The sequence below is a fragment of the Oncorhynchus masou genome, chromosome 18 (genome assembly GCF_036934945.1).
Source record: "Oncorhynchus masou masou isolate Uvic2021 chromosome 18, UVic_Omas_1.1, whole genome shotgun sequence".
In the NCBI taxonomy this organism is placed as follows: domain Eukaryota; kingdom Metazoa; phylum Chordata; class Actinopteri; order Salmoniformes; family Salmonidae; genus Oncorhynchus; species Oncorhynchus masou.
In genome coordinates, this window is record NC_088229.1 from 46,010,709 (window position 1) to 46,033,345 (window position 22,637).

The 22,637-nt window shown below is 43.5% G+C and overlaps 1 protein-coding gene across 1 annotated transcript; it reads right to left on the reverse strand.

Annotated features, from left to right (window-relative positions):
* Positions 1–1,226: 1,226 nt before the first annotated feature.
* LOC135504697 (uncharacterized) lies at positions 1,227–9,596 on the reverse strand. Its single transcript, XM_064923491.1, has 7 exons — positions 9,069–9,596; positions 8,523–8,606; positions 8,180–8,277; positions 6,421–6,629; positions 4,832–4,893; positions 3,895–4,020; positions 1,227–1,961 (listed from the first exon to the last, which is right to left on the reverse strand). Exons 1-7 carry the CDS (start codon positions 9,102–9,104, stop codon positions 1,776–1,778), a joined length of 801 nt encoding a protein of 266 aa, XP_064779563.1. The 5' UTR covers positions 9,105–9,596; the 3' UTR covers positions 1,227–1,775.
* Positions 9,597–22,637: the final 13,041 nt, after the last annotated feature.

The window sequence follows — 22,637 nt, forward strand, 5'->3', positions numbered from 1 at the left end:
CTTAGTGATCATACATCAATCTAAACGCAGCAAAAAAAAAGAAACGTCCTCTCACTGTCAACTATGTTTATTTTCAGCAAACTTAACATGTGTAAATATTTGTATGAACATAACAAGATTCAACAACAAGATTTGACTAACAGAAAAGGGGGATCAAAATCTAAATTAACAGTCAGCATCTGGTGTGGCCACCAGTTGCATTAAGTACTGCAGTGCATCTCCTCCTCATGGACTACACCAGATTTGCCAGTTCTTGCTGTGAGATGTTACCGCACTCTTCCACCAAGGCACCTGGCAAGTTCCCAGACATTTCTGGGGAGAATGGCCCTAGCCATCACCCTTCGATCCAACAGATGAGCACTGATGGAGGGATGGAGGGATTGTGCGTTCCTGGTGTAACTCGGGCAGTTGTTGTTGCCATCCTATACCTGTCCTGGAAGTGTGATGTTCGGATGTACCAATCCTGTGCAGGTGTTGTTACACATAGTCTGCCACTGTGAGGATTATCAGCTGTCTGTCCTGTCTCCCTGTAGCACTGTCTTAGGCGTCTCACAGTACGGACATTGCAATTTATTGCCCTGGCCACATCTGCAGTCCTCATGCCTCCTCATGCCTAGGGCACGTTCATGCATATGAGGGACCCTGGGCATCTTTCTTTTGGTGTTTTTCAGAGTCAGTAGAAAGGCCTCTTTAGTGTCCTAAGTTTTCATAACTGTGACCTTAGTTGCCTACCGTCTGTAAGCTGTTAGTGCCTTAACGACCGTTCTACAGGTGCATGTTCATTAATTGTTTATGGTTTATTGAACAAGCATGGGAAAGTGTTTAAACCCTTTACAATGACGATCTGTAAAGTTAATTGGACAGGGTCCTGAAAAAGGGACGTTTCTTTTTTTGCTGAATTTACATGTTCAATACGATGGCCCTGAGCTGACTGCTGCACACATTGACCACCTTTATTGGGTAGTAATGAGAAAATATGTAGATCAGGTCGATTTAATACTGTAAATATAATTTTATGCCATTTAGCAAGTTAAATCATGCATGCATACATTTTACATACGGGTGGTCCCGGGATTCAAACCCAGTACTCTGGCATTGCATATGCCATGTTCTACCAACTGAGGTACAGAGAATTTGCAGTAACTGGTAGATCGGGGTGATTTGCAGATCAGGGGGTCTAGGGAATAGCACTATACAATACAAGACTGAATCAAACACCCATATCATTTTTAAGAGCAGATTTATTTTATTAGAGTGAAAACATTCAAACGTTGTGTGTAAATAGATTCTTCCTCTGTATTAGATATGATCATCCTTGTATATATCAACATAGCTCATTTATGTACAATTATCATGTCATGTATTTAATTTTTTTTATATATGTCACAGGGCTTAGAATTCATTAGCTATACTTCAGTAGGAAACACAAGGGCAATAGCTATATCTTCCATCACATTGTCAAGAGCAATATTGAAAGTTGATAACACATAAACAATTGAGTTTCAGTAGCAGTCACGATCACAGGTCAAGACAGAGCTTCCAGAAGGCTGAGCACCAGGAGTGACTTTGGCCTGACTAACCAAGGACACTAGGACAGGCCAGCTCACGAGTCATGACATAGACTCGTGCTATTCAACATCGGTAATGTCACATATCCAATCAGCACGTATACAATATTGAGTTTCATTTCTGAGCTTTGTGAGATATGACTGTGTGTGTATGTTTTGGTATACAAGCACACCACTTACACAGGTTAAGACAAAGGGGAGTGTGTGTCACTGTGGTGATGGTTCCCTGGTGTCATACTCCTCTATGAACTGTTGCATGGCCTCTACACAGCGCAGGCCGATCTCCCCGAGGTTCTCCTTCAGAGATGGCTGGATGGGCCGCTCCAGAGACGGGTCCTTGGCTATCAGCATCTTCACCACCACGCCAAACGTGTCACAGTCCTGACGGTACACCTGCATAAAAAACACAGACAGTCAGCATTTTCACCACCACACTTAACTGTGCATCACAGTCCTAAAACACATACTGTACACACTAAATCTATCTACTAAACCACATCATCTTCTAATCTACACTATATCTTCTAAACCCAACCAAACGATGGCACAGTCCTAACTGTACACCAGCGTGACATAAAACACACACACACACATATAAGCATATTTTCATGGCACGTGAGAGGTTGTTTTGTGGCTCCTGTTCCAGTGAGGAGTTTAGCACAGATGGTCTAAAGAAACTCAGCTCACAGTATTACCAGAAGTATTCAGACACAGGAGAGGAGCAGGCAAACAAGAGACTGGAGACTGGGAAATAGGAGTGAGGGAGAGATAGAGAAAGAGAGGGGGGGTGAAGAGAGAATAATCACTAGCGATAGAGCGGATGTGAAGAGAGGGTGAAAGAAAGAAGGTGAAAGAGAGAGGTTAGAAAGTAAAAGTGGGAAAGAGGGAGAGAGAGTTCTGGGAGAGATGCTTGGGCAAGAGGTCCCGTCATGTGTGTGCCATTACCACGGAGTGGATTAATAGTCCAAGGTAGCAGCACTCACGCACAGAGAGCTGTTCACACCATGCAAAGGTGTATGTTGGTTGGTTCTTCGATCCTTTTGGGGACATTTCCCACATCTCATGAGGACAAAGGCTATTTTAAGGTTAGGGTTACAATTAGGGTTGGTTGGTGCCTGCGTGCATGAATGCGCAGCCTAGCGGTTAGAGCGTTGGGCCAGTAACCGAAAGGTGGCTAGTTCGAATCCCCGAACCGACAACGGGAAAAATCTGTCATTCTGCCCTTTAGCAAAGCAATTAATCCCACACAACAAAAATGTTCTATTTATTGTGTGTGTGTCTTTGGAGGACGAGTATATCAGCTACCTGTTGACAGACTGCTCTCTCACAGAGCCTACCTTCTCCAGTTACCATGGAGATGTGAAGAGCGAGAGTGAACTTCTCATCAGTCGAGTGGATGGAGAGACAACACCCAACACACACACACACCTCCCACTGACAACGCTTCATGTGATGTTCTGTCACATTAACTGTGACGTATCCATCATAGCGCGTGTTTAAAAACCTATTGAAAGACAACCGAACTACGCCCATGTGATGACTGATTTATGATGAAAAAACCTGGACAAACAACCTGACAATAACAGGAGCTCCATCTTCGGCGTAATTCAGAGTCCACAGAGGCAGAGAGGTGATAGTCCGGGGTCCCATTGTGACATAGCTGATCTGAGAACACAATCCGCACAGCCCGAATGCACACCTCCTCACAATTCCCATCCAACGTGGCTCCGTGTACGCGTCCTCTATCCATTTCAATGTGTTGACAGTTGGAGAAATTGCTTGAGCCGCACAGATAATTCAAAAAGTATGAAAGCCAACGGTCCAATATTCTAGAACACTGCTGTGTGCACGTGTACACATTTTGGACTCTGATAGGCGCTTAAGAGTGATTGGAGGTAAACAACCCAGGGATGTACAACATCACCATGTATTGGCTCTGATCATGACTGATTACCTATTCAACTGATTCACCTGCTAAAAGGAAGAAACAAATTATGATAAATTCCAGGCAGCTTCAGCTGGCCATTTCTTAGTTTCAGTTTCTCAGTTTCTCAGTTTCTTAGTTTTGGCACCGCAGTGATCAAATCTCCCAAGCCTCTCTCCACAACCCCCTCTCTCTTTCTCTCCCTCCTCATCCCACCCACTCATAATCCTACCCCCTCTTTATCTCTCTCTCCTCTATGTTACCTCTCTAACCCTCTTAAACTCTGTTTTTGGTGTTTACACTAGTGTAAATCCTTTTACCTCTCTCCTCACCTGCTGCTGCAGTGTGGTACATCCCCTCTCTTTCTCGATCTGTTTCACTGTACTGTGAATGGTGCTATACCTGCTCGATTTCTCTCCTCTTCTGTTGGATGGCTCTGTTTCGTGCTGTGGCCCTGCTTATGGTGGAGGGGAGCTCTCTACCCCTCTCTCTTTCTTTGCTGTGGCATCTCTCCTTCTCTTGAGCCACCTACAGAAACACAGGGGTGAGAGACAGTTATAAGCATTCCTTAAGACCTTAACACACTGTCAGTACTCTGGCAGCACGTGGCTAGTCTGCCTGTGTTTGCCTTTCAGAGCCCATCTGACTGTTGTTGAGTTCCTTAAAAGTGCATCTCTCTCTCTCATTAAGGTTAGCAGGCAGTCAGGTTATTTGAATAATGAGCATGTTTAAACTGAAGACGACGACAACCTTGTGCTCCTCTCCAAGTCAGACCACATAATTACTCCAACTTTCTCATTCTTTATGCTGCGTCTGTGCTTTCTCTGTTCTTCCAATTCCTATCACACCAAGGGGCGTGGAGGACACACACACACATGCATACACACACGTTAATAATCTTCCCGAGCAGTCTAGCCAAGATTGCTAAAATGTTTGAGGGTTATTTTCATTCTGTGATTTGAAGGACTGTGTGTGTACTAAATATTTTTGATCGCGAACATCATGGGAAAAGAGATGCACTCAGGTTTCTATTCAACATGAGGAAATGTGTTGCAATGCGTACCTCCCAGTGTGGAGCATCTCACTTCTGAGAAATTGAAGCAGCAGTCAAGCAGGGAGGGATCATTTGTGTGAAGCTACATTAGTGGCTAAAAGTTTTTTATGATGAAAGAGGCTTGTTGTACTTTTTGGAAGATGAAGGGAATGATTAGACTTTTTCGGCCACCACCATACACTACGGAAGTAGGACAGCAGATACAGTATGTGTGCACTACTGTGTACAGCGCAGACTCCCCCCATCCCAGAAGAGGCAGAGAGGAGTGGTGGAATGTGGACTTACTATGAATGACACAGGCTGCTTCTCCTTCTTTCTGCTGGGGCCTGCAGAAGACCTGAGAGCACCTGCAACATAACACAGACAAACCACGTCTTCACAACAATTCAACACAACAGACTCTACCAGCTCGGGAACAGATGGGGGATAAGTTAGAGCTAAACTACAGCAGCTGACATCTGTGATAAACTCGAAAATCTTTGATTGGCACAGGTGGTATCTCTAAATTAACTATCTCTGATTGATGCTGGGACTCCTCAATCTACCCAGTGTCCTCCTCAACTATCATCACATTGGTGTCTCTAGCTGCAGGTACAATTCAGGCCTAAGCTTCCCCATCGCCATCTCTCTGCGGGCAGCGGGAGGTTTATTGTCTACAGGCAGCGCGCAGGGGCTAAAATGAATGTTTCTTTAAGCACAATCCATTGGGTGTGATTTGAGAAAGCTGCCTAGCAACGTTTGACTACAGTGTGCCTATATGAGGCGATAGCTTTGTTAGGTCTCAGTATATACAGCTGGCTGTCTGCCCGGTACTTCACTCCCTCTTTCTCCTCATTTTCTTTTGCTTTCTCGCTCTAATTTTCTCTCTCTTTCTGTAACACACTATAGAGATGAGTCACCATAATAGCATATCTCTCAAGCAACCTGTTCCTCACACAATCTCTCTCTCACACACTTCCAGAGCACTGCAGTCTGCGCAGAGACTTAGCAGCTGAATTAAATAGGAGAAGAAAACACCACTGTGGTTGAGAATAGCAATACAGCTCATGTTATCAACACCAAAGAGAGTAAAGATGACATGTATGGTTTCTATTGCAGGTAACAAGACAAAGGTCTTCTTCAGGCAATGCAAAGTTATTCAAGAAAACACTTTCAAACGTGATAGAGAATGGGGCTAAACCATAAGTGCGAATTGTTGACTTGCAAACACATCGACTGTGGTCTTACAAAACGCTTCATGATAATGAAGATCAGAAACATGGCTAAATACAAATGGTTAATAGTGACCAAATCAAATGTTATTGGTCACATGCTCCGAATACAACAGGTGTAGACTTTACTGTGAAAGGCTTTACTTACAGTACGAGCCCATTCGCGACAATGCAGAGTTCAAAAGTAAGACAAATATTTTCAGGAAACAAATAAATGAAACAGAAACACGAACAAAATGGTATGTGTGAGTGTGTGGGTAGAGTCTAGAGACCAATTAGTTATCCACTGATTCAAAACGCAAAGACAGCACCTATAATTTGATGAATATCTACCAATGCCGTGTGCAGCCAGCATTGTGTAACATTGTCATGTTGTTGCTTGGTGAATATCAACCACCGGGAATGCTGATGAGCAAAACACATTCCAAACGTAGCCTATATGTCAGAATTTAAATATTATTCCGAGTCAACATGGCCACTGCTTGCTCACACTGCTCTCTAGTGTTCACAGGAGGAAAGTGATATAGGTCTAAGTATGTATTGCCTGTACTTTTAAACTGCTAAGATATTTGGTTCATGGCACAGATGGTAGAGCTCTTACCCTGTAACCACCGAGTCATTTGGTCTAACCCTCCCTAAACTGCTACATGAGTATAAACCTACTGCTGTGTTCTTTAGGAGTAGAGGCCCTGGCGGGACCGCTCCTGTCCATGTTCCTCTGGTCGTTGTACTGGTTGTTAGGGCACGGGGGGCCTTGTGGTGGGCCGGACTGGTCCCTCCAGTTGAACCGTGGGCGAGGGGTGAAAGGGTGGTACCTTTGGAACCCAAAACTGAAGCGGGGCTTCCGGAATGAATGATCGTCCCTTATGAATCTATACAGGAAGGAAAACAGTAGAAAAAAATATTTACACAACCGTTCAAAAGTTTGGGGTCACTTTGAAAGAAAAGCAAAACATTTTGTCCATTAAAATAACATCAAATTGATCAGAAATACAGTGTAGAAATTGTTAATGTTGTAAATGACTATTGTAGCTGGAGACGGCTGATTTTTAATGGAATATCTGCATAGGCGTACAGAGGCCCATTATCAGCAACCATCACTCCTGTGTTCCAATAGCACATTGTGTTAGCTAATTCAAGTTTATCATTTGAAAAGGCTAATTGATCATTAGAAAACCCTTTCGCAATTATGCTAGCACAGCTGAAAACTGTTGTTCTGATTAAAGAAGCAATAAAACTGGCCTTCTTTAGACTAGTTGAGTATCTGGAGCATCAGCATTTGTGGGTGATTACAGGCTCAAAATGGCCAGAAACAAAGACCTTTCTTCTGAAACTCGTCAGTCTATTCTTGTTCTGAGAAATGAAGGATCACAAAGAAGAACATTCGTGAGACGCAGAAAAAATGAAAAGATGATGGAGGAGTGCTTGACGCCATCTGTCAATCATGTTTGAGGCAATGTGTAGGTCTGGGGGTGCTTTGGTGGTGGTAAAGTGGGAGATTTGTACAGGGTAAAAGGGATCTTGAAGAAGGAAGGCTATATCTCCATTTTGCAACGCCGCTTAATTGGAGCAAATTTCCTCCTACAGTAGGACAACAACCCAAAGCACAGCTCCAAACTATCATTATTATTTTTTATTTAACCTTCATTTAACTAGGCAAGTCAGCTAAGAACAAATTATTATTTACAATGACGGCCTAGGAACAGTGGGTTAACTTTTACCTTGTCAGCTCGGGGATTTGATCTAGCAACCTTTCGGTTACTGGCCCAACACTCTAACCACTAGGCTACCTGCTGTCCCAAACCTGCTGCCCCAAACCTGCTGCCCCAAACCTGCCGCCCCAAACCTGCCGCCCCAAACCTGCCGCCCCAAACTATGCAGCAGTCAGCTGGTATTATGTCTATAATGGAGTGGCCAGCACAGTCACCAGATCTCAACCCTATTGAGCTGTTGTGAGAGAGAGCTTGACCGAAGAAGTGCCCATCAAGCCAATCCAATTTGTGGGTGGCGCTTCAGGAAGCATTGGGTGAAACTTGTTCAGATTACCTCAACAACTTGACAACTAGAATGCCAAAGGTCTGCAAGGCTGTAATTAATGCAAATGGAGGATTCTTTGACAAAAGCAAAGTTTGAAGGACAAAATTATTATTTCAATTAAAAATCATTATTTATAACCTTGTCATCATCTTGACTATATTTCCTATTCATTTTGCAACTCATTTGATGCATGTTTTCATGTAAAACAAAGACATTTCTAAGTGACCCCAAACTTTTGAAAAGTATGGATGAGTGAGTGAGTGAATATTTCTACAACCTAATCTGAATTGGACGAAAGTGGGTGAAGATAAGGAAATGTTGAAATTATCAAGAGAAAAACCCTTGAACATTTACAAGGTTGCTCTGAAATGCCCTCTTATCTTACCGCGGTCTGTAGAATCTTCCTCCAAATCTTGGTCTAAATGAACCAGTTATTCTGGGTCTAGGTGGACTTCTCATTCTTCTGAAAGGTTGTTTCTCCTCCTGAAAATGTCACATAGTAAGCTAATTACTGTTCCTGATGAGAAACTATTTTCACAGTGCTCTAGCCTTTTTGCCAGATCTTTATGCAGTAAACAAAATAGAATGAATATGGCAGAAGAGTTGGCAAAAGCACATACAGATCTGGGATTGTCTGGGACCATGCTAAGGCGGTCGTTACACACAATCACTCAAACACAACTACAGTTAAATTGATTGAATGACTGATTGGTGTATGGATTATATACCTCAGTGTTATGTTTGATAGGTACGTCGCTGGGCCTCTTGTCACGTGACTCTTCACTGCGTTCTTTGTGTGGCATGGTGGAGCTCTTGAAAGTGAAAGTAACAATCATATCAATCATATGGGGGGGGGGGGGGGTGTTGAACTTTACTCTAGTGTTTTTAGCTAATGGGTAACTAATGCATTTGTTTCTGGGATGCGACTGCCAGTACAAACCGAATGTGCAATGTTTACTTGTGCTAGAATGACCACAATTCTTGAATAATATTCTTGCAACAATAATTTAGCCGATCCCCCAAAACAATGCATGTTTGTTTCAGTTGTGAACAGGATATTGCATTGGCTGGACAATAATTCCTTCACAATGAAACAATCAGGAAGTGGAGTTTTGGGTAGGGATTACAGAATTAGGGTGCACTTCACTTCTTGTGTAAAACACTTGGTTAATAACATAACAAACGAACTGACCGTTTGACAGATGTTTCCTTCAATGAGACAAACCAAAGGAGGCTTTGAATGATTAGGACATAATAATAGCGGGTTTATTTACCTTGCCCTGTGAAGATTCCTGCTGCCGTGGATCCATTTCTTTTGTTTAGAGGAGCCAGTTTAATTTTGTTGTCTCCAGCAGCGCACGTTTGATCTTTAAGTGTCGTCTTCTATTGTTCTATGACATTCGTTTAATTGTCACCTCACAGGATTTCTTTCGAGACGGCTTCATTTTGGTTTCGATTTCTACGCGAGCAATGCAGAAGGTGTAGCCTAGTGGTCCCTTGTGGACATTCAACTTCTCGTTTTAAAAGGCTGTGTAGGTAAGCTTTCCAGAGACAGCACACCACTGAGTGGGCAATATTAGCTGACTAAACTCAACTACATGGTGAAGTCAATTTCTGGTAACCCGATGAACCGTTGGTGGAGTTAATCGGGCACTTCGTTCAACATAAACTGTGTGCAAATGAACCTGTCCTATCAACAGGTTTTCTTAAAAACCCATTTGCAAAACCAATAAACGCGGATAAAGAAGAATGCATGGCGACATTGCTCTGCTACTCGGAGTTGTCACCTGTGATTTGCGTTCCTGCCAAACCTGCGACTTTTACAACAAACGCTGTCCGATTATTGCCACAAGATGGCGTGCTGAGATAACATTTAGACTTTTCAATTACTTGTTTGATTAGAGTGGATCATAGAGCTGGCTCGACGGCTAATCTTTGTCATAATACCCATAAAACCTAGCGGTCACACGGGGAATAGTTCCAACCGTTTTTTCCATCATACATTTTTCCCATAGGGGATTTTAGAAACACTTCAAATAAGGGCTTAGGTTTACCCTGGTGTGCTGTTTTGATAACTGTGTAAGTCTCTCCAGGTAGGACAAGGTGACTTTTATAAATATGTTCACCTGTATTTACCCCCCAAAAAGTGAAACGCTAATTAGCTGATAATGTGTCTATCATAAAGAACTACAAATGCCATGATGATCTAGAGCATAGGGTTCTTAAACTTTTTCAGCCTGGGACCCAAATGAGAAATGATTTGTTTTGTGGGCGCTCCTCGTTACTTCTCAAATTTGCGTGAAACCAAGAGAGAGAAACTCATCGCTGTGTTTGCGTTTCATGATGATTGAGCTCAGCCAGAACTTGTGGCTAGCTTGAGTCCACTTGATGACAGTGGCGAGTGGGAATGACAAGGCAGCGGCTGACAGCGCATCATCTGCTGCTGAACGACAGTGCTGCAGCACGTAGGTCGTGGAGTGATCTTCAAGTTAACTGAGAAAAAAAGATCTGGTAAACTGAAGCACACGGAGATCTCCCACTTGCGCGGCTGCCAAATTGAGCAGAGTATGCTGCTAAGCAGAGAGGGCACTTAACATTGGGCGCAGTTGTCCCATCGTCCAGAATGCCACACTAAATACATTTGCCAAGAAGGTGAATTTTGATGTGGAGAATATGTTTTAGGGGTAAAATTGACTCTAACCAAACACAACGTAATTTAAGACAGAAAGGGATGCAGTTCAATCATTGTTCAAAAATGGATGGATTGTGGTTAAAAAAGCAGACAGTAGTGTGGAGTAAGGACAAATATGTGACAGAAGCCTACCACCGTCAAATTCTACCAATCTCTTACTTTCAACCCTACAGAAGACCTAAAAACTGAATCGAAAGGAATCCTCACAGAAGCTAAGGAGAATGGCTACATTTCAGACAAGGAGTTCAAAGTTCTTTTAAATGGCAGTCCGGGTATGGCTTCTTTTTACCTTCTTCCAAAAGTCCACAAGAATCTTGAAAATCCCCCAGACGGACCAGTCATTAGTGGTAATGAAGTCTGACAGAACCCATCTCTAAGTACATTGATTACTTTATTAAGCCTTTTCTGACGTCACTCCCAGCCTATCTTCAAGATACCACAGATCTTGAACAATATAGATACCGCCTCCTTTTTAGTTACCATGGATGTGGAGTCTCTATACACCACCATTGAGCATGAACAGGGTTTGGCAGCTATGCACCATTTCTTGAGTACCCGACCTGAAACTGAGATTCCTCCTACAGAATTTATTGTCTCACTGACTGAATGGACTCTTAATCAAAACATCTTTATTTTTTAGGACCGTATTTTTAACAGGTCAAAGGGTGTGCCATGGGAGTGCTTACAGCCCTTCTTCCTACACTGGTTTGTACTTGGGTATATGGGAAAATGACTTAATTTTGGATCCTTCTAATAACCATTTCTTTGACCGAATTATATGGTGCTGACGCTATATTGATGATGTTTGCCTGTTTTGGTCCGGCTCAGAAGATAAACTTATTTCCTTCCACCAATACCTTAACAGTATTAACCCTAATATCAAACTAACTATGGAGTACAGCAAGGATAACATTCATTTTTCGGACCTTGACATCAGTAAAAATGTCAAAAGTTGTTTGCAGACTCACATTAAGCATCTCCAATCCTAAATTAAATCTAGAATCTGCTTCCTATTTCGCAACAAAGCGTCCTTCACTGATGCTGCCAAACATTCCCTCGTAAAACTGACTATCCTACCAATCCTCGACTTCAGAGATGTCATTTACAAAATAGCCTCCAACACTCTACTCAGCAAATTGAATGTAGTCTATCACAGTGCCATCCGTTTTGTCACCAAAGCCCCATATACTACCCACCACTGCAACCTGTATGCTCTCGTTGGCTGTCCCTCGCATCATATTTGTCGCTAAACCCGCTGGCTCCGGGTCATCTATAAGTCTTTGCTAGATAAAGCCCCGCCTTATCTCAGCTCACTGGTCACCATAGCAGCAACCACACGTAGCATGTGCTCCAGCAGGTATATTTTACTGGGTCACCCCCAAAGCCAAGTTCTCGTTTGGCCGCCTTTCCTTCCAGTTCTCTGCTGCCAATGACTGGAACAAATCATTTTTTTGCTCCTTTGCACCCCAGTATCTCTACTTGCACATTCATCTTCTGGACACCTATCACTCCAGTGTTTAATTGCTAAATTGTAATTATTTCGCCACTATGGCCTATTTATTGCCTTACCTCCAACATCTTACTACATTTGCACACACTGTATGTAGACTTTTCTATTGTGTTATTGACTGTACGTTTGTTTATCCCATGCATAACTGTGTTGTTTGGCCAGGTCGCAGTTGTAAATGAGAACTTGTTCTCAACTGGCCTACCTGTTTAAATAAAGGCCAATTCCAAAGAGTCCGCAGAATTTGCGATCAGGAAACAGACTACAGTGTCAAATCTGCTGAATTGGAGAATTGCTTCTTGAATCGGGGCTACAGCACTCAGGTCCTGAAAGATGCAGATATAAGGGCCCAATGACTTGACAAAGAGAACTTGTTGTGAAGGAGAGTGCCTCGTGATACATCAGAGAGTGTGTACTTTGTTACAAAATACAGCACTGAAGCAGAGAACATTAAAATAATCATAAAAATAATTAGTGAATCATCCAAAGTGATAGGCTACAACGGCAAGTCTTCCCAGAGCCACCAGTCATAAGCTTTAACAGATGTCCTACCCTAAATGACAAATTAGTCCACAGTTATCTTCCTGCTGACTCTCAAAAAACGTGGCTAGACCACAAACCCAAGGGATCTTTTAAATGCAACCAGTGCAATCATTGCAAAATACAGAAAAACAATGTTGTTGACACAGCTTCTAAAATGGAGTATCAAGTCAAGCATTTCATTAACTGCAAATCAGCTCATGTCATCTCCAGATTGGAATGTCCACAGTGCGAGGTGTTTTACATTGGACGAACAAAGAGACGTCTTCAATACCGCTTAGCGGAACAGTACGCCATATGGGTAGGGAATGAAGACTACCCCTTGGCAAGCTACAAGTCCTTACACCATGCCAACCCTGCCTCCCTACAAGCTATGGGTATTGATCATGTTCCAGCCTCAATAAGAAAAAGGAACCATCTTAAACAGCTAAACCACAGGGAAAGTTTTGGGATTTACAAATTACATGCCACTACAGTGCTTTGCAAAAGCATTCACCCCTCTTGGCTTTTTTTCCAAACCAGCTTTATGTGGTAGTCACCTGAAATGCATTTCAATAAACAGGTGTGCCTTGTTAATTTGTGGAATTTCTTTCCTTCCTAATGTGTTTGAGCCAATCAGTTGTGTTGTGACAAGGTGTACAGAAGATAAACCTATTTGGTAAAATACCAAGTCCATATTATGGCAACAATAGCTAAAATAAAAAAAGGGAAATGACGGTGGTCCATCATTACTTTAAGACATGAAGTTCAGTCAATCTGTAAAATTTCAGGAACTTTGAAAGTTTATTCAAGTAGTCGCAAAAACCATCAAGCTCTAAAATGAAACTGGCTCTCATGAGGAAAGGAAGACCCAGTTACCTCTGCTGCAGAATATAGGTTTATTAGAGTTATCAGCCTCAGAAATTGCAGCCCAAATAAATGCATCACAGAGTTCCAATAACAGACACATCTCAACATTTACTGTTCAGAGGAGACTGTGTGTATCTGGTCTTCATTGTCACATTGCTGCAAAAAAACACTACTAAAAGGACACCTATAAGAATAATAGATTTGCTTGGGCCAAGAAACACGAGCCATGGACATTAGACCGGTGGAAATCTGTCGTTTTGACAATGACCCAACACACATCCAGTCTGTGTAAGGGCTATTTGACCAAGAAGGAGGGTGGAGTTCTGCATCAGATGACCGGCCTCCACAATCATCCGACCTCAACCCAACTGAGATGGTTTGCAATGAGTTGGACCACAGAGTGAAGGAAAAGCAGCCAACAAGTGCAAAGCGTATGTGGGAACTCCTAGAAGACTGTTGGAAAAGCATTCCAGATGAAGATGGTTGAGAGAATGCCAAGAGTGTGCAAAGACGTCATCAAGGCAAAGGATGGCTACTATGAAGAATTTAAAATATATTTTGATTTGTTTAACACTTTTCTGGTTACTACATGATTCCATATGTGTTATTTCATAGTTTTGATGTCTTCACTATTATTTTACAATGTAGAAAATAATAAAAATAAAGAAAAACCCTTGAATGAGTACAGTGCCTTGCAAAAGTATTCATCCCCTCAGCGTTGTTCCTAATTTGTTGCAATACAACCTGTAATTTAAATATATTTTTATTTTTATTTTATTTGTAATGGACATACACAAAATAGTCCAAATTGGTGAAGTGAATTTTCAAAAACTTGTTATAAAAAATTTAATTAAAGGAAAAGCGGTGAGTGCATATGTATTCACCCCCTTTGCTATGAAGTCCCTAAATAAGATCTGGTGCAACCAATTACCTTCAGAAGTCACATAATTAGTTAGATTGACGAACATGCTGATTCGGTGAGAGAGTTCATTAGAAAGTGCATCGGAGATGTTATACCCACAGCAACGATTAAAACATTCCCAAACTAGAAACCGTGGATTGATGGCATTCATTCACGCGAAACTGAAAGCGCGAACCACTGCTTTTAACCAGGGCAAGGTGACCGGAAACATGACCGAATACAAACAGTGTAGCTATTCCCTCCGCATGGCAATCAAACAAGTTAAGCGTCAGTATAGAGACAAAGTAGAGTCGCAATTCAACGGCTCAGACACGAGAGGTATATGGCAGGGTCTACAGCCAATCAAGGATTACAAAAAGAAAACCAGCCCCGTCAGGGACCAGGATGTCTTGCTCCCAGACAGACTAAATAACTTTTTTGCTCGCTTTGAGGACAATACAGTGCCACTGACACGGCCCGCTAACAAAACCTGTGGACTCTCCTTCACTGCAGTCAACGTGAGTAAAACATTGAAACGTGTTAACCCTCGCAAGGCTGCAGGCCCAGACGGCATCCCCAGCCGCGTCCTCAGAGCATGCGCAGACCAGCTGGCTGGTGTGTTTACGGACATATTCAATCAATCCTTATCCCAGTCTGCTGTTCCCACATGCTTCAAGAGGGCCACCATTGTGCCTGTTCCCAAGAAAGCTAAGGTAACTGAGCTGAACGACTACCGCCCCAAAGCACTCACTTCCGTCATCATGAAGTGCATTGAGAGACTAGTCAAGGACCATATCACCTCCACCCTACCTGACACCCTAGATCCACTCCAATTTGCTTACCGCCCCAATAGGTCCACAGACGACTTAATCGCAACCACACTGCACACTGCCCTAACCCATCTGGACAAGAGGAATACCTATGTGAGAATGCTGTTCATCGACTACAGCTCAGCATTTAACACCATAGTACCCTCCAAACTTGTCATCAAGCTCGAGACCCTGGGTCTCGACCCTGCCATGTGCAACTGGGTACTGGACTTCCTGACGGGCCACCCCCAGGTGGTGAGGGTAGGTAACAACATCTCCACCCCGCTGATCCTCAACACTGTGGCCCCACAAGGGTGCGTTCTGAGCCCTCTCCTGTACTCCCTGTTCACCCACGACTGCGTGGCCATGCACGCCTCCAACTCAATCATCAAGTTTGCGGACGACACTACAGTGGTACGCTTGATTACCCACAACGATGAGACGGCCTACAGGGAGGAGGTGAGGGCCCTCGGAGTGTGGTGTCAGGAAAATAACCTCACACTCAATGTCAACAAAACAAAGGAGATGATTGTGGACTTAAGGAAACAGCAGAGAGAGCACCCCCCTAACCATATCGACGGGACAGTAGTGGAAAGGGTAGTAAGTTTTAAGTTCCTCGGCGTACACATCACGGACAAACTGAATTGGTCCACCCACACAGACAGCATTGTGAAGAAGGCGCAGCAGTGCCTCTTCAACCTCAGGAGGCTGAAGAAATTCGGCTTGTCACCAAAAGCACTCACAAACTTCTACAGATGCACAATCGAGAGCATCCTGTTGGGCTGTATCACAGCCTGGTACGGCAACTGCTCCGCCCACAACCGTAAGGCTCTCCAGAGGGTAGCAGGTCTGCACAACGCATCACCGGGGGCAAACTACCTGCCCTCCAGGACACCTACACCACCCGATGTCACATGAAGGCCATAAAGATCATCAAGGACAACAACCACCCGAGCCACTGCCTATTCTCCCCGCTATCATCCAGAAGGCGAGGTCAGTACAGGTGCATCAAAGCAGGGACCGAGACTGAAAAACAGCTTCTATCTCAAGGCCATCAGACTGTTAAACAGCCACCACTAACAGTGGCAGCTGCCAACATACTGACTCAACTCCAGCCACTTTAATGATGGAAATTGATGTAAAAAATGTATCACTAGCCACTTTAAACAATGCCATTTAATATAATGTTTACATACCCTACATTACTCATCTTATATGTATATGTACAGTGGGGCAAAAAAAGTCAGCCACCAATTGTGCAAGTTCTCCCACTTAAAAAGATGAGAGAGGCCTGTAATTTTCATCATAGGTACACTTCAACTGACAGACAAAATGAGGAAAAAAAATCCAGAAATTCACATTGTAGGATTTTTAATGAATTTATTTGCAAATGATATGGTGGAAAATAAGTATCCACCAGTCAGCCAGGATCTTCCAGACCCGCCAGTCAGCCAGGATCCGCCAGTCAGCCAGACTCTTCCAGATCTGCCAGTCAGCCAGGATCTTCCAGATACGCCAGTCAGCCAGGATCCGCCAGTCAGCCAGACTCTTCCAGGTCCGCCAGTCAGCCAGGATCTTCCAGATCCACCAGTGAGCCAGGATCCACCAGTCAGCCAGACTCTTCCAGATCCGCCAGTCAGCCAGGATCTGCCAGAACCGCCAGTCAGCCAGGATCTGCCAGAACCGCCAGTCAGCCAGGATCTGCCAGAACCGCCAGTCAGCCAGGATCCGCCAGTCAGCCAGACTCTTCCAGGTCCGCCAGTCAGCCAGGATCTTCCAGATCCACCAGTGAGCCAGGATCCGCCAGTCAGCCAGACTCTTCCAGATCCGCCAGTCAGCCAGGATCTGCCAGAACCGCCAGTCAGCCAGGATCTGCCAGAACCGCCAGTCAGCCAGGATCTGCCAGAACCGCCAGCCAGCCAGGATCTGCCAGAGCCAACTACCTGCCTGAGCTTCCTCTCAGTGCTGAGCTTCCTCTCAGTGCTGAGCTTCCTCTCAGTGCTGAGCTTCCTCGCAGTGCTGAGCTACCCCTCAGTCCCGTGCTACCCCTCAGTCCCGTGCTACCCCTCAGTCCCGTGCTACCCCTCAGTCCCGAGCTACCCCTCAGTCCTGAGCTACCCCTCAGTCCCGAGCTACCTCAGTCTCGAGCTGCCCCTTAGTCCAGTGGGGCCCTTGGTGAGGGCTACTAGGCCAAGGTCGGCGGCAAGGGTCGCCTATCTAAGGACGCGAGGAAAATGGACTAAGACTTTGTTGGAGTGGGGTCCACGTCCTGCGCCAGAGCCGCCACCGTGGACAGACGCCCACCCGGACCCTCCCCTATGGGTTTTGGTGTGCGGCCGGGAGTCCGCACCTTGGGGGGGGGGTTCTGTCACGCCCTGGTCTTGGTATTTTGTGTTTTCTTTATTTATTTGGTCAGGCCAGGGTGTGACATGGGTTTTGGTATGTGGTGTGTTTTGTCTTGGGGTTTTTCATAGGTATTGGGATTGTGGCTTAGTGGGGTTTTCTAGCTTCGTCTATGGCTGTCTGAAGTGGTTCTCAATCAGAGGCAGGTGTTTATCGTTGTCTCTGATTGGGAACCATATTTAGGCAGCCATATTCTTTGAGTGTGTCGTGGGTGATTGTCCTTGTTCCTGTTCTTGTGTTAGTTTGCACCAGTTTAGGCTGTTTCGGTTTTCACGTTACGTTTCTTGTTTTGTAGTGTTTGTGTTTAGTTGTTTTATTAAAACATGAATCTCAATAACCACGCGTTTTGGTCCGACTCTGTTTCACCTAAAGAAAACCGTTACAATTGCCCTCAGCTATGTTTGCTGTGTTCTTGTGTACTATGGAATAGATGGCTCTCCTATTCTTGGCACTTTTCCCAGTCATATTTAAGGTTAGAACTACCTTTCAAGGCGTTCTGAGTTGAATTTTTTGATAACATATCTACAGAATTTCACTTTTTAATGTGTTTTGTATTGCTTACTAGGTGTTGTATCAATCAATTTTGTAACCACTCCCTCTTCAAATTAGGGCCGATTGGAAAATGCTGTTCAAAAGAGGACATTGTATTATAATTTCTTTGTACTCCCCGAGGAAGGCCATGCAGCCAAAACGCATTGGATTTTTTAAATTTTATTTCCATTGAACATGCCATACAAATAAAGGCATTTCAATTACTTATATGAAGAGTGCCTTGGTCCTCCTTTCTTTTGGATAACCAATTTACCCCTTTTACCAAAGAGCACCTATCTACCAAAATATACTATTGTGTACCTTAGCAGTGCTTCCCTTCCTCCTCTTCTTCTTTCTACTGCGGTAACGTAACAAAATGTGGAAAAAGTGAAGGGGTCTCAATACTTTCAGAATGCACTACTACTAGATACCTAACAGGAGGCGCTGTGTTAAAGCCACCACGACTCCTACTTGGCACCCCTCCACTGTGTTTTATTTTATTTTGGAAGCTATAAAAATCAATTTCTTAACATCTACATTTGTTTTCGCCAGGTTTATTCTAGTACAGACACATTAATGCATACTTTAAAATTGTATTATATAAACTGAACATAAAATTGAAAACTATCTTAACATTTTCCTTTAAGTATATATTTTTTAAAGTTCTGTTACTGTTCCCACTACATCAAAACATGTGTCTTTAGAACATTCATGGGGCGGCAGGGTAGCCTAGTGGTTAGAGCGTTGGACTAGTAAGTTCAAACCCCCAAGCTGACAAGGTACAAATCAGTTTTATATCTTTATGTTTGAAGCCTGAAATGTGGCAAAAGGTCGCAAAGTTCAAGGGGGCCGAAAACTTTTGCAAGGCACTGTACCTACACGTACGCTACGGTCACAAGACGCAGGCCTCCTAATTGTCCATAGAATTTCTAAGCAAACAGCTGGAGGCAGGGCTTTCTCCTATAGAGCTCCATTTTTATGGAACGGTCTGCCTACCCATGTCAGAGACGCAAACTCGTTCTCAACCTTTAAGTCTTTACTGAAGACTCATCTCTTCAGTGGGTCATATGATTGCGTGTAGTCTGGCCCAGGAGTGGGAAGGTGAACGGAAAGGCTCTGGTGCAACGAACCGCCCTTGCTGTCTCTGCCTGGCCGGTTCCCCTCTTTCCACTGGGATTCTCTGCCTCTAACCCTATTGGTCATTTATGAACATTTGAACATCTTGGCCATGTTCTGTTATAATCTCCATCCGGCACAGCCGGAAGAGGACTGGCCACCCCAGATTTGCTCTGTCTAATTCTCTTTCTTTCTCTCTCTCGGAGGACCTGAGCCCTAGGGCCATGCCCCAGGACTACCTGACATGATGACTCCTTGCTGTCCCCAGTCTACCTGGCCGTGCTGCTGCTCCAGTTTCAACTGTTCTGCCTTATTATTATTCGACCATGCTGGTCATTTATGAACATTTGAACATCTTGGCCATGTTCTGTTATAATCTCTACCCGGCACAGCCAGAAGAGGACTGGCCACCCCACTGGTTCCTCTCTAGGTTTCTTCCTAGGTTTTGGCATTTCTAGGGAGTTTTTCCTAACCACCGTGCTTCTACACCTGCATTGCTTGCTGTTTGGGGTTTTAAGCTGGGTTTCTGTACAGCACTTTGAGATATCAGCTGATGTACGAAGGGCTATATAAATACATTTGATTGGATTTGATTTGATATGCAAGCATCAGGTGAAACCCAGATGGATAAACCAAAGATTATCAAAAACAAAATCAAGCTAGTTTCAAACTTTATTTTTTCTAAATATTTTGTCATCATTGAATGCATGTCAGTTTGAGCAGCAGCAATTGGAGAAACCTGTGATTTAAAATACAATATAGTTACCATAGACAACATACTGTACAAAGGCAATATATTCCATTCATCATATACTTATGATAACCAACATTATTTTTCTCTCTGGCTCTCTTGCTCTCCATCAATTCATTATTGCACTTACCCTGACTTTTTATTCTCTTCTGGCTTACTTTCCACCATTTCCTCCTTCTGCAGCACCTGACTGTCTTTCTCCTCATCCTTCACTTGTTCTCTCTGTGTCTTTTTCTTTTTCTTCTTTTTCCCTTTGCCAGTCTTCTTTGCCTTGTCATCCTAAGATTGGTAGATGGAGGTTATTGTAGTGACTGACACCTAGATGTCTAAGTTGTAACAGGCGTATATACAGTCTATACACTACCTATGTAACTACACTGAACAAAAATATAAATGCAACATGCAACAATTTCTAACATTCGACTAATTTACAGTTCACACATTATAAGTAAATCAGTCAATTGAAATCAATTCATTAGGCCCCAATCTTTGGATTTCACATGACTGAGAATACAGATATGCATCTGTTGGTCACAGATAACACATTTTTTTAAGGTTGGGGCGTGGATCAGAAAACCAGTTAGTATCTGGTGTGACCACCATTTGCCTCATGCAGTGTCATACAGTTGAAGTCGGAAGTTTACATACACCTTAGCCAAATACAGTTTTTCACAATTCCTGACATGTAACCCATCCTAGTAAAAATTCCCTGTCTTAGGTCAGTTAGGATCATTTTATTTTAAGAATGCAAAATGTCAGAATAATAGTAGAGAGAACAATTTATTTCAGCTTTTATTTCTTTCATCACATTCCCAGTGGGTCAGAAGTTTACATACACTCAATTAGTATTTGGTAGCATTGCCTTTAAATTGTTTAACTTGGGTCAAATGTTTTGGGTAGCCTTCCACAAACTTCCCGTAATAAGTTGGGTGAATTTTGGCCCATTCCTCTTGACAGAGCTGGTGTAACAGAGTCAGGTTTGTAGGCCTCCTTGCTCGCACACGCTTTTTCAGTTCTGCCCACAAAATGTCTATAGGATTGAGGTCGGGGCTTTGTGATGGCCATTCCAATGCCTTGACTTTGTTGTCCTTAAGCCAGTTTGCCACAACTTTGGAAGTATGCTTGGGGTCATTGTCCATTTGGAAGACCCATTTGCAACCAAGCTTTAACTTCCTGACTGATGTCTTGAAATGTTGCTTCAATATATCCACATATTTTTTATTTTGTGAAGTGCACCAGTCCCTCCTGCAACAAAGCACCCCCACAACATGATGCTGCCCCCCCCATGCTTCACGGTTGGGATGGTTCTCTTCAGCTTGCAAGCCTCCCTTTTTCCTCCAAACATAATGATGGTCATTATGGCTAAACAGTTCTATTTTTGTTTAATCAGACCAGAGGACATACCGTGTCTCCAAAAAGTACGATCTTTGTCCCCATGTGCAGTTGCAAACCGTAGTCTGAATTTTTTATGATGGTTTTGGAGCAGTGGCTTCTTCCTTGCAGAGCGGCTATTCAGGTTATATCAATATATGACACGTTTTACTGTGGATATAGATACCTGTTTCCTCCAGGGTCTTCATAGGGTCCTTTGCTGTTGTTCTGGGATTGATTTGCCCTTTTCGCACCAATGTACGTTCATCTCTAGGAGACAGAACGCGTATCCTTCCTGAGGAGTATGACAGCTGCGTGGTCCCATGGTGTTTAGACTTGCGTGCTATTGTTTGTACAGATGAACATGGTACCTTCAGGCATTTGGAAATTGCTCCCAAGGGTGAAACAGACTTGTGGAGGTCTGCAATTTTTTCCTGAGGTCTTGGCTGATTTCTTTTGATTTTCCCATGATGTCAAGCAAAGAGGCACTGAGTTTGAAGGTAGGCCTTGAAATACATCCACAGGTACACCTCCAATTGACTCAAATTATGTCAATTAGCCTTTCAGAAGCTTCTAAAGCCATGACGTCATTTTCTGGAATTTTTAACTTAGTGTATGTAAACTTCTGGAATTGTGATACAGTGAATTATAAGTGAAATAATCTGCCTGTAAACAATTGTTGAAAAAATGACAAAGTAGATGTCCTAAATGACTTGCCAAAACTATAGTTTGTTAACAAGAAATTTGAGGAGTGGTTGAAAAACAAGTTTTAATGACTCCAACCTAAGTGTATGTGAACTTCCGACTTCAACTGTATATCCTTCGCATAGAGTTGATCAGGCTGTTGATTGTGGCCTGTGGAATGTTGGATATTGTCGGGAACTGGAACCCGGTGTCGTTCGCGTCGATTCAGAGCATGGAAGAACTGGGCCATTTTCAGCTTCCGGGAATTGTGTGCAGATCCTTGCGATATGGAGCAGTGCATTATCATGCTGAATCATGAGGTGATGGCGGCGGATGAAGGGCACAACAATGGGCCTCAGGATCGGTATGTCTGTATATTGAAATTGCCATTGATAAAATGCAATTGTGTTCATTGTGCGTAGCTTATGCCTGCACATATAGCCCCACCGCCACCATGGGGCACAGCAAACCACTCGCCCACACGACGCCATGCAGTTGTGAGGCTGGCTTGACGTACTGCCAAATTCTTTAAAACAAGGTTGGAGGTAGCATATGGTAGATTAATCCGCTTCTTGATATGTCACACCTGTCAGGTGGATCGATTACCTTGGCAAAGGAGAAATGCTCACTAACAGGTATGCAAACAAATCTGTGCACAACATTTGACAGAAATAAGCTTTTCGTGCGTA